Genomic DNA, 14,068 nt, shown 5'->3' with positions numbered 1-14,068 from the left:
CTACTCAACACAGATCATGTTCACTGTTCGTTACCAACATGTACAAAACCATCAGAAACATCTGAAAAGGGGGCCATTTTCTCAAGGCCCTTGTATTTACATTTAGATTTTCTGCAATAAAATAAGCCTGGCTTTTTTTTTTCTTTTTTTTTTTTTTTTTTTTTTTTTGAGAAGAAAGTCTGTTTGACGTGGGATCCATTCCTGGCATGGAAGTTGTATGTACTAAAAAGTAAATACCATGAATGAAAAAGACACAATATTCTCCCCATATTTTGCTACTTTACCAATGAACCATCTGATTTTATCTCTGACAAAGCTAATTTTGGTTAGTTTTTGGAAATGTGTCTTTTAAAAAAAAGAAAGTGTGTCTTTTTAAGAAACTTTATTCCATAAATAAAGGAAAACTAGTCCCTAAAGGACTAGTTTTGTAAATTAATAAAAGTGGGATTTAGCACATATCTAAAGCTAAGAGATGTGATTCTTTGCACTTATAATATTTGCATTAATTTATCTAGTTTGGAAAGGCAGTTATCTCTATGTTCTTTCCGTAATAGTATTTAAAATTTAAATGATTTATAGAGTTACATGTTAAAACAGGTATTATCAGAAAATTATAATCAACCACTCCCTAATTTAAGCTTATTTTTAATTTCTGAATTATATTTAATATCTTTTTTGTTTTGTAAAGCACTAGTATGCTTTCTAGTGTGAGTGACAATATGAAAAAATATGATATTGTATAAAATGTCTTTGCTCTAGCTCCTTTGATTATATTTTCAGTCAATTTTAGTAATGACAGAAAAAACTTTATGTTCTTGACATTTAATTTATAAATCTGCAGCTGAAAATAATCTTTGAAAGATAGCATTAGAATTAGAACTTGTCACAGAAACAGTAAACAAAGAAGTAAACTACCTAGTAATTCCTTTAAGTATAAGAGACTTGGTATAACTTCTAAGGAGCCTCAGTCAGACTGATGAATGTAAGTTAAACCTAATGTGGAGTATACTTACTGAGGTAGTTTATACTTTACCTGACTTGGGGATAAAATAAATGATCAGTAGTTTGGTTTGGGTTTAAATGAGCAGATACCTGTTTGGGGATTGAATATATTATCCTGTTTGTTGCAGCAAATTACTTAATAAAACATCGAGAATAAATTATCAATGTTTGTTTGAAAGCAGAAAGTATAAGCTATCAATAGGTAATTAATTTTTTATATTTAAGTTTAATATATTAGGACTTAAGGGGCCTAATATATTACATATAACATATGTAACATATGTTATATGTAACATAAATTGGTACAAAATACTTAGGAACATGAAATTCTGCAGAAAGCCAATGTTTTGATTTGTATTACTATGATAGTTATACCATCTCACTGGGTTGCTCTTAGATGAGAGAAATTTCAGAGGAAATTCTGAACTCAAAGTTCCTTCCTCCTCTTCTTCTAATTCAAGTAGCAATGTAAGATGAAAATACAGTTGAGAGAACTATAGTCACGATTATGTTGTCAGTTCCCAATATGAAGGCAAATCCCTTTTCTTTGCTCCAAACACATAAAAGTAATAGATGAACCATAACTAGAAAAAAACCTTGAAACCACATAGCCACACCCTAAAATGAGAAAGAGAACTTCTTGATCAATGAGAAATAGAAAAAGCGCTCGAAGCAGATAGCAGGGTCTGAAGCTGTGAGGCTGCTAAGCTTCTCGTCTGGAAGGAGGCAGGAGTGGCTGGAAGCTCAGCTGCTGCGAGGCAGGCGCAGCACTCGGGCCCTCGGGAGGCAGCACGCTAGTGCCGGGTTCCCTGCTGGAAAGGAAGAAGGAGAATAGATCGCTTACTGAAAAGAGCCTGAATAGAGGCACTGATAATGACCCAGTTCTGTGTCTAGGGAGGTGGGAAGACCCAGAACCAGCCTCACCCTGGAATCTTGAGCCTATTGTGAGGGGATGTGGCCTGGTGACAGACCTTGCTTATCCTGCCTTTAATGTGATTGCAGGGCAGCAGCCCTGATAAACCAGCGATGAGACCTCGTTTCAGACTGAGAGCTCTAGAAAGCTCTGCATGACCTGTAGGCTTGGGGGGATTAAGCCATACTTAGTGAGCCTAAATAACTAAAAGTCCAAAATACATGCTGAAATCTAACTTAATACTAAGAAAAACAGCCAACATAGTCATGATCATGCTTAAGGTAAGTTTATCCAAAGAGAAGCAAAAATTAATAGGATAATTTTAAAAATACTCTTAAGTATTTTTAATATTCTCAAAGATAAATGAAGGATATATTATTTATTGAGAAGAATAAATAAATATAAAATAAAAACAGGGAGAAATGAAACAAGAACATGACTCAGAACTATTTCATTAGAAAGCTTAGAATGAAAAATATAGTCATTGGATTTGAAAGCTCAGTAGACAAATTCTAAACTGGACAGTATCAAAGACAGTAAATTGTAAGATAATGAGAAAAAATTATCCAAATTATCTTTATGGAAGAGACTAGATTGTCAGATGGAAAGAACACTCTGAATACTAAGCAGGATAAATGAAGATAAATCAAAACTGAAACATATGGTTGTGAAAGTCAAGAGTGTTAAAGAATGAAAAGTAAACCTTAAAAGCTACCACAGAGCTTTTCCACAGGGCAACAATAGTTAGGTTTGTGTGATGAACTGCTCAAAGCCAAAAACAGATGCCAGAATAAAGTGAACAAGTATCTTTAAAGTGTGTAGGGAAGTAACTAATTCTGTACCCAGATAAACTATAAGGGTGAATGTAAAATAAAGACATATTTCAACCACACTAGGACTGAAAGTTTATTATCTATAGACTTCATTGAAAGCACTATTAAAGGATGTACTTCAAATAGAAGAGAAGTTTACCTGTAGAGAAGCAGAATGCAAGAATCAGTGGTGTGCACTGAAATCCATATGTAAAGTTAGTCAACCTCTGACTTTTGTTCTCTCAGTCCTGTCCGACTCTTTGTGACCCAATGGACTGCAGCATGCCAAGCTTCCCTGTCCTTCACCATCTCCCGAAGTTTGTTCAAACTCATGTTCATCGAGTCAGTGATGCCATCCAACCATCTCATCCTCTGTCATCCCCTTCTCCTTCTGCCTTCAATCTGTCCCAGCATCAAGGTCTTTTCCAATGAGTTGGCTCTTCACATCAGATGGCCAAAGTATTGGAGTTTCAGCATCAGTCCTTCCAGTGAATATTCAGGATCGATTTCCTTTAGGATTGACTGGTTTGATCTCCTTGCTTTCCAAGAGACTCTTAAGAGTTTTCTCCAGTGCCACAGTTCTAAAGCATCAGTTCTTCAGTGCTCAGACTTTTTTATTGTCCAGCTCTCACATCCATACATGACTACTGGAAAAACCACAGCTTCAACTGTATGGACCTTTGTAGGCAAAGTAATGTCTCTGTTTCTTAATATGTTGTCTAGGTTTGTCATAGCTTTTCTTCCAAAGAGCAAGCGTATTTTAATTTCATGGCTGCGGTCACTGTCCACAGTGATTTTGGATCCCAAGAAAATAAAGTCTGTCACTGTTTCCATTTTTCCCCCATGTATTTGCCATGAAGTGATGAGACTGGATGCCATGATCTTCGTTTTTCAAATGTTGAGTTTTAAGCCGGATTTTTAACTCTCCTCTTTCACTTTCATTAAGGGGCTCTTTAGTTCCTCTTCGCTTTCTGCCGTAAGGGTGGTATCATCTACATATCTGAGGTTATTGATATTTCTCCCTGCAATCTCGATTCCAGCTTGTGCTTCATCCAGCCCAGCATTTCACATGATTTACTCTGCATATAAGTTAAATAAGCAGGATGACAGTATACAGCCTTGACAGACTCCTTTCCCAATTTTGAACCAGTTTGTTGTTTCATGTCCAGTTCTAACTGTTGCTTCTTAACCTGCATGCAAATTTCTCAGGAGACAAGTAAGGTGGCCTGGTATTCCCATCTCTGAAGAATTTTCCAGTTTGTTGTGATCTCTACAGTCAGAGGCCTCAGTGTAGTCAGTGAAGCAGAGGTAGATGTTTTTCTGGAATTATCTTGCTTTTTCTATGATCCAGTGGATGTTGGCAATTTGACCCCTGGTTCCTCTGCCTTTTCTAAATCCAGCTTGTACGTCTGGAAGTTCTCGGTTTACATGCTATTGAAGCTAGCTCGAAGGATGTTGAGCATTACATTGCTAGCATGTGAAGTGAGTGCAGTCGTGCGGTAGTTTGAACATTATTTGGCATTGCCCTTTGAGATTGGAATGAAAACTGGCCTTTTTTGAGTACTGATTTTTTAAAAAACCATTTGTTTTTTTTTTAAAAAACATGAAATTAAAAACCTAAGCAACTGTAACAAAACAGGGAAGAAGGGGGTCAGCACCTTGCTGTTCAAGAAGTTAAAAGTGTATTAACCTCCTTTGATCTTGTTCAGGAGGTAAATAGCAGTATTTTATCTATTTTTATTGATTGATTGATTACAGTGGGTCTTCGTTATTGCGCACAGGTTCTCTCTAGTTGCGGTGAGCAGAGGCTGTTCTCCACCTTCTCTTGTTATGGAGCAGGGCTGAAGAGCACGTGGGCTTCAGTAGTTGCAGCTCACAGGCTCTAGAGTGCGGGCTCAGAAGGTGTGGCACGCAGGCTTAGCTGCTCCTCCGCGGTATGCTGGGATCTCCCACATGCTAGAACCCATGTCTCCTGTATTGGCAGGTGTTTCTTATCCATGGGCCACTTTATCCCTTGGACATTGTTTTTACTTTCCTTTTTTCCTGTCCCGTAAATGTTGATTTGTTGCTGGACATTGTTCTTAAAGCAGTACAGGTGGAGGTAAATTGTATGGAAATAAGTATACCTTTTTGTCTGCTAGATCAGGATAGTAAACTTTTCCATCAGAGTCCAGATAGTAAATATTTTTTATTTTGTAGGCCATGCAGTCTTAGATGTGAAGTGTATTTTACCTAATAATAATATGGCCATTCCTACTGTATTTTGATTAATAGTTCATGTTATAACTTTTTCCATTCTTTTACCTTCAGTCTAACTTTATTTAAAGTGAGTTACATTTGAAGTTTCTTGTAGATAGCATATAGTTTCATCGTGTATTTTTTTGTCCAGTTGTTCAGATTTTAATTATTGAAATCTCTTTGTATGGATTTGCTCTAGACACTTTACATACATAACTTACATAACTTGCCACATCTAGTAGTGTTGACATTGTCCCAATTCAAATGAGAGGTAGAAAGTATCCTCTCTTTAAATTCCTTTGCTCTCCCTGGTTTATAATGTAATTGTCTTAGGTGTTCCTTTGCATCCATTGAGAACCACATCAGTGTTACAATTTTTGCCCCAACTGTCAAACATAATTTAGAAAACTCAAAAGAAGCAGGAAAGTGTCATATTCACCTGTATTTTTTCCTTCCATTGTTCTTTCAAGAGATGTGTTGATTACTTACTTTGAATTTTGCTCTTATTAACTATTTCAAGTTCAGATTCCCAAAGACTATTAACTCTCAGGAAACAGAAACAAAACATTAGGCTGTTTATCTGTAAATATGAACGTTGAAATGACAGTGCCAAAGAGTGAGGTCATATTCTGAATTAGAAACTCTTCTTGGCATTGATAAGACCCTACCACCACTCTATACTGTGCAAGTTTAGTGATTCAGGGCGGTACCTTGATAAGAGTACAAATTAGGATCTATTGATCAAAACTCCGAATTTTCTTCTAGATTGGCAATTATAATTTATTAATGTGAAATTTATGATTATCACCATATTTAGTTCAAAAGTATAACTCAAATCCTTTAGTAACTGATAAACTTAATTCTAAAAATTCTTGACAAAAATAATCTTAAACAGTTCTTGTGCATGATCGTTCCAGTGCTGTTATAGTTGTAAAGCAGTTGCCCTCATTCTAATTAATTCTGTGTCAAGGAGGAAAATACTGACTCTTATGGGGATTTTCTTTCTTTATCAGGCACAAGACCTAAATGTCATTGAAGAGGTGATTCGAATGATGTTAGAGATCATCAACTCTTGCCTGACAAATTCTCTTCATCACAATCCAAACTTGGTGTATGCACTTCTTTACAAACGAGATCTCTTTGAACAATTTCGAACTCATCCTTCATTTCAGGATATCATGCAAAATATTGATCTGGTAAGTGTAAATGGAGATTTTTATTATGATTCTTTTTTAAACATAAAAGTAGAGAAAGTTTAACAAAACTTGATTTAAAAAAAAACCTACAATAGTCTCTTGAACGTTAACGGTATTTGCCATCTATTCTAACAATTGTCACTTTCCACATGTGTGTGTATGTATTATATACAGACATGTATATGTACATGCACATATGTCTTTAGGAGAATTGAGATCATATTTTATATCTTAATAGTTCTGGATTCTACCATTTTTACTTAACACATTTTCTTGTGATATTAATTCTTTGAAAATTTCACATTTTAATAACTATAACTTCTATTTCATGGATCACAGCCTTGTCATGGCATGTCAGAGGGGCTTGCATAACTCAATGAAGCTATGAGCCATGCTGTGCCAGGCCACCCAAGACAGACAGGTCATAGTACAGAGTTCTGACAAAACGCGGTCCACTGGAAGAGGAAATGGCAACCCACTCCAGTATTCTTGCTGGAGAAATGAAATGGAGATATGAAAGGGCAAGAAGATTTGACACCAGAAGCTGAGCCCTGCAGGTCGGAAGGTGTCCAGTATGCTTCTGGGGTAGAGTGGAGGGCAATTACTAACAGCTTCAGAAAGAAGGAAGCGGCTGGGCCAAAGTGGAAACGACCCTCAGTTGTAGATGTGTCTGATGGGGGAAGTAAAGTCCAATGCTGTAAAGAATAGTATTTCTTAGAAACCTGAAATGTTAGGTTCATGAATCAAGGTAAATTGGATGTGATCAAGCAGGAGATAACAAGAATGGACATTGACATCTTAGGAATCAGTGAACTAAAATGGATGGGAATGCGTGAATTTAATTCAAATGACTGTTATATCTACTACTGTGGGCAAGAATCCCTCAGAAGAAATGGAGTAGCCCTCATAGTTAACAAAAGAGTGAAATGCAGTACTTGGGTGCAACCTCAAAAACAATAGAATGATCTCAGTTCATTTCCAAGGCAAACCATTCAACGTCACAGTAATCTAAGACTGTGCCCCAACCACTGATGCTGAAGAAGCTGAAACTGACTGGTTCTATGAAGACCTACAACAATTTTAGGAGTAACACCAAAAAAATATGCCCTTTTCATCATAGAGGATCGCAATGCAAAAGTAGGAAGTCAAGAGATGCCTGAGAAAACAGATCACCAGCCCAGGTGGGATGCATGAGACAAGTGCTCCGGCCTGGTGCACTGGGAAGACCCAGAGGAATCGGGTGGAGAGGGAGGTGGGAGGGGGGATCGGGATGGGGAGTACATGTAACTCCATGGCTGATTCATGTCAATGTATGACAAAACCCACTACAATATTGTAAAGTAATTAGCCTCCAACTAATAAAAATAAATGAAAAAAAAAAAGAGAGATGCCTGAGATACAGGCAAGTTTGGCCTTAGGGTACAAAATGAAGCAAGGCAAAGGCCAGCAGAGTTTTGTCAGGTGAACACACTGGTCATAGCAAACACACTTTGCCATCAACCCAAGAGACAACTCTACATGTGGACATGACCAGATGATCAATACCGAAATCAGATTGATTATACTTTGCAGCCAAAGATGGAGAAGCTCTATGCAGTCAGCAAAATAAGACCTAGAGCTGAGTGTGGCTGAGATCATGAGCTCCTTATTGAAAAATTCAGGTTTAAATTGAACAAAGGAGGGAAAACCACTAGCCCATTCAGGTATGACCTAAATCAAATCCTTTATGATTATATAGTGAAGATGGTGAGTAGATTTAAGGGATTAGATCTGGTAGACAAAGTGCCTGAAGAACTACAGTGTTATGGAGATTTGTAACATTGTATGGGAACCAGTGACCAAAACTGTCCCAAAGAAAAAGAAATGCAAGAAGGCAAAGTGGTTGTCTGAGGAAGCTTTACAATTTAGGAAAGAAGGTAAGCAAAAGGCAAAGGAGAAAGGAAAAGATAATACCAACTGAATGCAGAGTTCCAGAAAATAAAAAGGAGAGATAAGAAAGCCTTGTTAAGTGAACAGTGCAAAGAAATAGAGGAAAACAATAGAAGGGGAAACACTAGAAATCTCTTCAAGAAAATTGGAGATATCAAGAGATATTTCATGCAAGGATAGACATGACAAAGGACAGAAATGGTAAGGACCTAACAGAAACAGAAGAGATTAAAAAGTGGCAGGAGTACACATTAGAACTATACAAAAAACGTCTTACTGACCTGGTTAACCACGTTAGTGTGGTCACTCCCCTGGAGCTGGACATCCTGGAATGTGAAGTCAAGTGGACCTTAAGTGGCAAAATTCCAGCTGAGCCATTTCAAATCCTAAAAGATGATGCCATTAAAATCAATATGTCAGCAAGTTAGGAAAACTCAGCAGTGGCCACAGGATTGGAAAAGATCAATTTTCATTCCAATCCCAAAGAAGGGCAATGCCAGAGAATGTTCAAACTCCCGTGCACTTGTGCTCATTTCACATGCTAGCAAGGTAATGCTCAAAATCCTTCAGTTTGCTTCAGCAGTATGTGAACCGGGAACTTCCAGATGTACAAAATGGATTTAGAGAAGACAGAGGAACCAGAGATCAAATTGCCAACATTCATTGGATCATGGAGAAAACAAGGGAGTTCCAGTAAAACATCTACTTCTTTTTCATTGACTACCCTGAAGCCTCTATGTGGATCATAACAAATTGTGGAAAATTCTTAAAGAGTTGGAAATACCAGACCGCCTTACCTGCCTCCTGAGAAACTTGTATGTGGGTCAAGAAGCAACAGTTAGAACTAGACATGGACCAATTGAATGGTTCGGAATTGGGAAAAGAGTATGACAAGACCGTATATTGTCATCCTGCCTATTAAACTTCTATGCTGAGTACATCATGTGAAATGCGGGGCTGGATGAATCACAAGCTGGAATCAAGGTTGCCAGGAGAAATATCAACAACCTCAGATATACAGTTGATACCACTCTAATGACAGAAAGCAGAGAGGAACTAAAGAGCTTCTTGATGAGGGTGAAAGAGGAGAGTGAAAAACCTGGCTTAAAACTCAGCATTCAAAAAACTAAGATTGTGGCACCTGGTCCCATCTCTTCATGGCAAATAGATGGGGGGAAAGTAGAGACAGTGACAGATTTAATTTTCTTGGGCTCCAAAATCACTGCAAACAGCGTCCACAGTCATGAAGTTAAAAGACACTTGCTCTTTGGAAGGAAAGCTATGACAAACCTAGACAGTATATCAGTTTGCTGACAGAGGTCCTTGTAGTCAAAGCTGTGGTTTTTCTGGTAGTCATGTACAGATGTGAGAGTTGGACCATAAAGAAGTCTGAGCACAGAAGAATTGATGCTTTCAAATTGTGATGCTGGAGATAACTCGAGAGTCCTTTGGACTGTGAGGAGATCAAACCAGTCTATCCTAAAGGAGATGAACCCTGAATACTCGTTGTAAGGACTGTTACTGAAGCTGAAGTTACAATACTTTGGCCACCTGATGAGAAGAGACGACTCTTTGGAAAAGACCCTGGTGCCGGAAAGGCAGAAGGAGAAGGGGGCAGTTGAGAGAGAGATGGTTGGATAGTATCACCACTCGATGGACATAAATATGAGCAAACTCTGGGAGATTATGGAAGACAGAGGAGCATGCTACAGTTCACGAGGTCACAGAGAGTCAGACACAATTTAGCGACCAAACAACATTAACCTGTATTATGGAGAGCCTAAAATATGTTAACCCTTACCCCATTATTGCTTATTTGATTGTTTCTAATATTTGTAATTAATTCATAATTAACAGCTTCTAAATAAAGTATAGCTCACCTTTTTTAGTTCTGCTGTTAGTGTAGTCTTAAACTGGAATTTACTGTGAGAGGTGTCTGTATTTTCAAGATTCACCCCATGTCAAATTGCTGTCTGGATGTTGTATCTAATGTATCTGTGCATCATCTCATACATCAAGAGAATCTACCTCACTATACTTTTATAGCTTTGAGTATTATATTTATTTTAGCATTTGCTAGTTTGTATTAAAATGTTATTATTGTTTTTAATTTTTATTTCTTTCATAATTAGTGTGATTGAACATTTTTCACAGTTCTGTGAACCTTCCCTTCCTGTTCTTTTTAAAAAGACTTTTCTCCTAAGCCTTCTATTGCTATATTAATGTTTCCCAGTTTGATTTGATTCCACAGATATTTGTTGTATAGCTCATCAGGTTCACAGTTGCTATACACAAGAGGAAGCTGGAGAGCTACCATTCCTGTCCTTGTTTTACTTATATTTGTTGTTGTTCAGTCATCCAATCGTGTCTGACTCTTTGCAGCCCCATGAACTGCAGCATGCCAGTCCTGCCTGTCCCTTACCATCTCCCGAAGTTTGCCCAAGTTCATGTTTGTTGCATCGGTGATGTCATCCAGCCATCTCATTCTCTGATGCCCTCTTCTCCTTCTGCCCTCAATCTCTCTCAGCACTGGGGACTTTTCCAATGAGTCAGCTATTTGCATATCATTTACTTAAATTTGGGAAGATTTTAAATAATTATTGCACAAGTATAAATACATACAGTTATTTCCATCATGACTGAGCACAGGTGCATACCTTCCTCCAGGATGTGCACCTCGTAGTGAAGTTGCTGCATAACATGTACCATTTCCTTTGTTACATGTGCGCTCTGCTAAGTTGTTTCAGTCGTGTCCGACTCTATGCAAGCCTGTGGATTGTAGCCCACCCAGTCTCCTCTGTCCTTGGGATACTGCAGGCAAGAATACTGGAGTGGACTGCCATTCCCCTCTCCAGGGGATCTTCCCAACTCAGAGATCAAACTGGCATCTGTTACGTTTAACCTGCTTCAGCAGGCGATTTCTTTACCACTAGTGCTACCTGGGATGCTGCAATTTTACTCTTTGACTGGTGGTATGTAGAATTCCTGTTACCTCACAGCCTCGTGAACCTTAGTTTTGTCAGTTTTGTAATAGCACCTCATTGTGGTTTTCATTTGGGTTTCCTCTTGTGACACCTAGGCAACTCTTTTGCCAGTTTTTCTAAGTTATTTATCTTTGTGTAGATTCTTTTATTTGTTCTAGTTATGTTGTTAGGCCTTTCTTCACTATGTTTCGCAAATATCCAGTCACTAACACAAACTTTCTGACATAACTGTAAAACTCCTCTCAGAATAGTCAGACATCCAGTTCTCAGCCCTATTCTTTTCTTGGAGAACTGCTTCCAGCCCCAGCCAGGTTGGACTCTGGTTCTCCTGCCCAAGTGCAGAACCTTCTGAGAATTTCCCTCAGCTGTCCCCTTGGTTGATCTTGGGTCCTGTGAAGTCCTCTTTCTTGGTTTACTGCTTCAGATTGATAGAGCTTACACTACTGTAGCTTTTTGGGAAAAGGGTATATGTGAGATAGGTTTTTTAATTTTTTAGTTTCTAATGTCTGAAAATGTTTTGGTTTTTTTTTTTTTTTTAATATATGACTGTTGTCTTGGGAAGCTTTGGGCATCTCTCTGTTATTGTGTCCTGAAACTTCATGATTTGCTGTGCCATGGTCAGTTGTATTTGGCGCTTAGAGGGTCCTTTGAGTCTAGAGACTCATGCTCAGAGCTTTCAAATACTGATTTAATTATTTCTTCCTGGTTGTTTCTCTGTCTCCTGCTGTTTCCTCTCTTTGAAACTTTTATGAGAAAGATGGCCATTTCCTTTCAAGGCCCTTCATGTCAGTATCACTGTGTTATTTCTTAGACCCAGTTTCCTCATATTAAGAGTCCTCCAAGCTCCTGCCTGGGGTCTGTGCATCCATCTGTGAGGGTTTTAAAAGCTGAGTTAGAGACTGCATAATATTGGGGGTGGGGAAAAGAGGGTGAGAGTGACCTCTAAGGTGTAAACTTCCTGGCTTCTTCCAGGATAACAGCAATATATAGATGGACGCATGGACTCTGATCACATTTAAGATATTTAAGAACAGTTCTATCCATTTGCATAAGCCAAGTAGGTTAATTTTTGCTCATCCCAGTAGAGTCTTATATACCGTTAGGTACTTAATTGAAACCAGCTTTGAACTATAACCAAGCTCCCATTCGAGACTCTTAACACATAAGTTCTGTGAGTTGCTAAATACTCTGGAATCCACACAATTACTCTGTGACTTTAGTTGAGTTTAACTACCACTATGTATACTCTTGCAGCTCTGTTCATTGATTTGCTCCATATCACTACTGTGTAATGATTGCTGGTAAACAGAAATAAAAACTAAAACTCTCCACTGTCAGTTTAGTTAGTGTTTTCATGGACTTGCCTTAAGCTGCCTCAACTATATACCTAACAATTGCAGCTATAGCAAGTTATTTTGCCATTCATACCCTTGTCATTTTCCTGGACTACTATCAGTATTATTTAGATTTCATTAACAAAACTGGGGCAGCTGAGTACCATTGTCATCTTTGAAGTTAGAATAAAGCAGAAACATCATTTCAGATGAGCATGGTTATATCTTAAAGTTAGACTTGACATTTAAGGTCTGTAATTAAATTCTCACCATTATGAATAGGTATGTAGATACACTGATATTTAGGATATGTGATAGCATCCTCAGGCCACTTCTCAAATATTTCTTCTCTGGCCCCATGTCCTTCTTGTTAAGTCTGGGTTTAACCAGAAGAGCATCTCCTTTTAAAATTGGCAAGTATTGTTAATAAGATCATGAAACAAATGGTTGGCCACGAGACATCCATCACAGCTTATTCCTACCTTTTTCTGTCGGCTAGATTCTTTTTGACAACTGGGTGGTCTAGTTTACAGTCCAAGAATGCATGTTAGTGTCTGCTTTGATGAGAAAACCAAAGCACCTAGAGACCTTTACCTCCATGGAAAAAGTAGAGTCTACAGAGAGAGTCTCTGGGAAGTGCAGTCCTTCTCTGATCCCAGTTCTCAAAGAAACTACCCAGAAAGGAGAGTTTCTGGGTAGGAAAAGCAGAGCCTTTCTTACCCCTCCTAATAGTGTATTGCTCATGACATTTGGTTGTAAGTTGAGTCTGGGGTAGAAGGACTATAGCTTTGGGCTTCTCTGAGTGAAAAAAAAACTCACAGCCAGGCATGTCCTTTTCAGGGACCTTGAGTGTCACAAGGGGCATTGGTTTCTATTTGGTATCTGGCTTCTCAGCTTGGGCGGCTGTTGGATCTGCCCATTGTAGTCTCTTTCTCTCACATAGGCACTATCATTTAAGGGTCCAAAGACCAACCCTGAGACTACCATGAGCATCCCCAGCGAAAACAAAAGCCTGTGACTGTGCTGTTCACATTCTCTTTTTCTTGACCTTGTATCCTTTTAAATTAATCTGATGAGAAGTGTGGCCCATTATACTTTTTTTATTTTAAAAACATTTTATTAGAAAAAAATTTCAAGTGTATGCAAAGTAAACAGAATGGCTGTTATACTCTTGGGTCTCCTGATGTCTAGCTGGGTCTACGAATACCACCTAGGAAAGGGAAATGCAGTACTAAAATAATATCTTCTTAGAGTACTTATCAATGTATCTCTTTCAAGTTCCAGGGTGGAGAATATCCTGCTTTTTCCAAGATTTATCCAGATCTTTGAATTATAGAACTGTCCAATATATCCTTTTTTAACTTCCATATTTCTAACCTAATTGTTTCAGTCTGCCCTATGGCAAACTCCTCCCCTTTCTATCATAACTTTTACCTTTCTCTGGACCTCTCTGATTTCAGTTTCTTTCTTCTTTCCTTCCTGTCTTTTTTCTCCTTTTATCCTTTCCTTCCTTCCATCCTCCCTTCCTTCCTTACTCCCTCCCTCTCCCCGCTTTCCACTCTTGTTTTCTTCCTCTGGATGGTCACTTGAATTGTGTACAATATATGTCAGATAAACTATATCTGTGGTGTATTGGAAGGAAGTGTTTTCCCTTTAATTA

General features: G+C 38.2%; 1 protein-coding gene across 4 annotated transcripts in view; it reads left to right on the top strand.

Moving 5' to 3' along the window:
• Window positions 1–14,068, top strand: part of DYM (dymeclin) — a 382,103-nt gene that overhangs the window by 297,858 nt on the left and 70,177 nt on the right. For all 4 annotated transcript variants that reach the window (XM_043444328.1, XM_043444326.1, XM_043444327.1 and 1 more), the window contains one exon: window positions 5,979–6,161. In XM_043444328.1, coding sequence (XP_043300263.1) covers window positions 5,979–6,161 — 183 coding nt within the window. The remainder of the gene's footprint in view (window positions 1–5,978; window positions 6,162–14,068) is intronic.

The sequence above is a fragment of the Cervus canadensis genome, chromosome 23 (assembly GCF_019320065.1).
Source record: "Cervus canadensis isolate Bull #8, Minnesota chromosome 23, ASM1932006v1, whole genome shotgun sequence".
In the NCBI taxonomy this organism is placed as follows: Eukaryota; Metazoa; Chordata; class Mammalia; order Artiodactyla; family Cervidae; genus Cervus; species Cervus canadensis.
The sequence above is the reverse complement of the archived record's forward strand: the minus strand, read 5'-3'. Positions and strand labels throughout refer to the sequence as shown.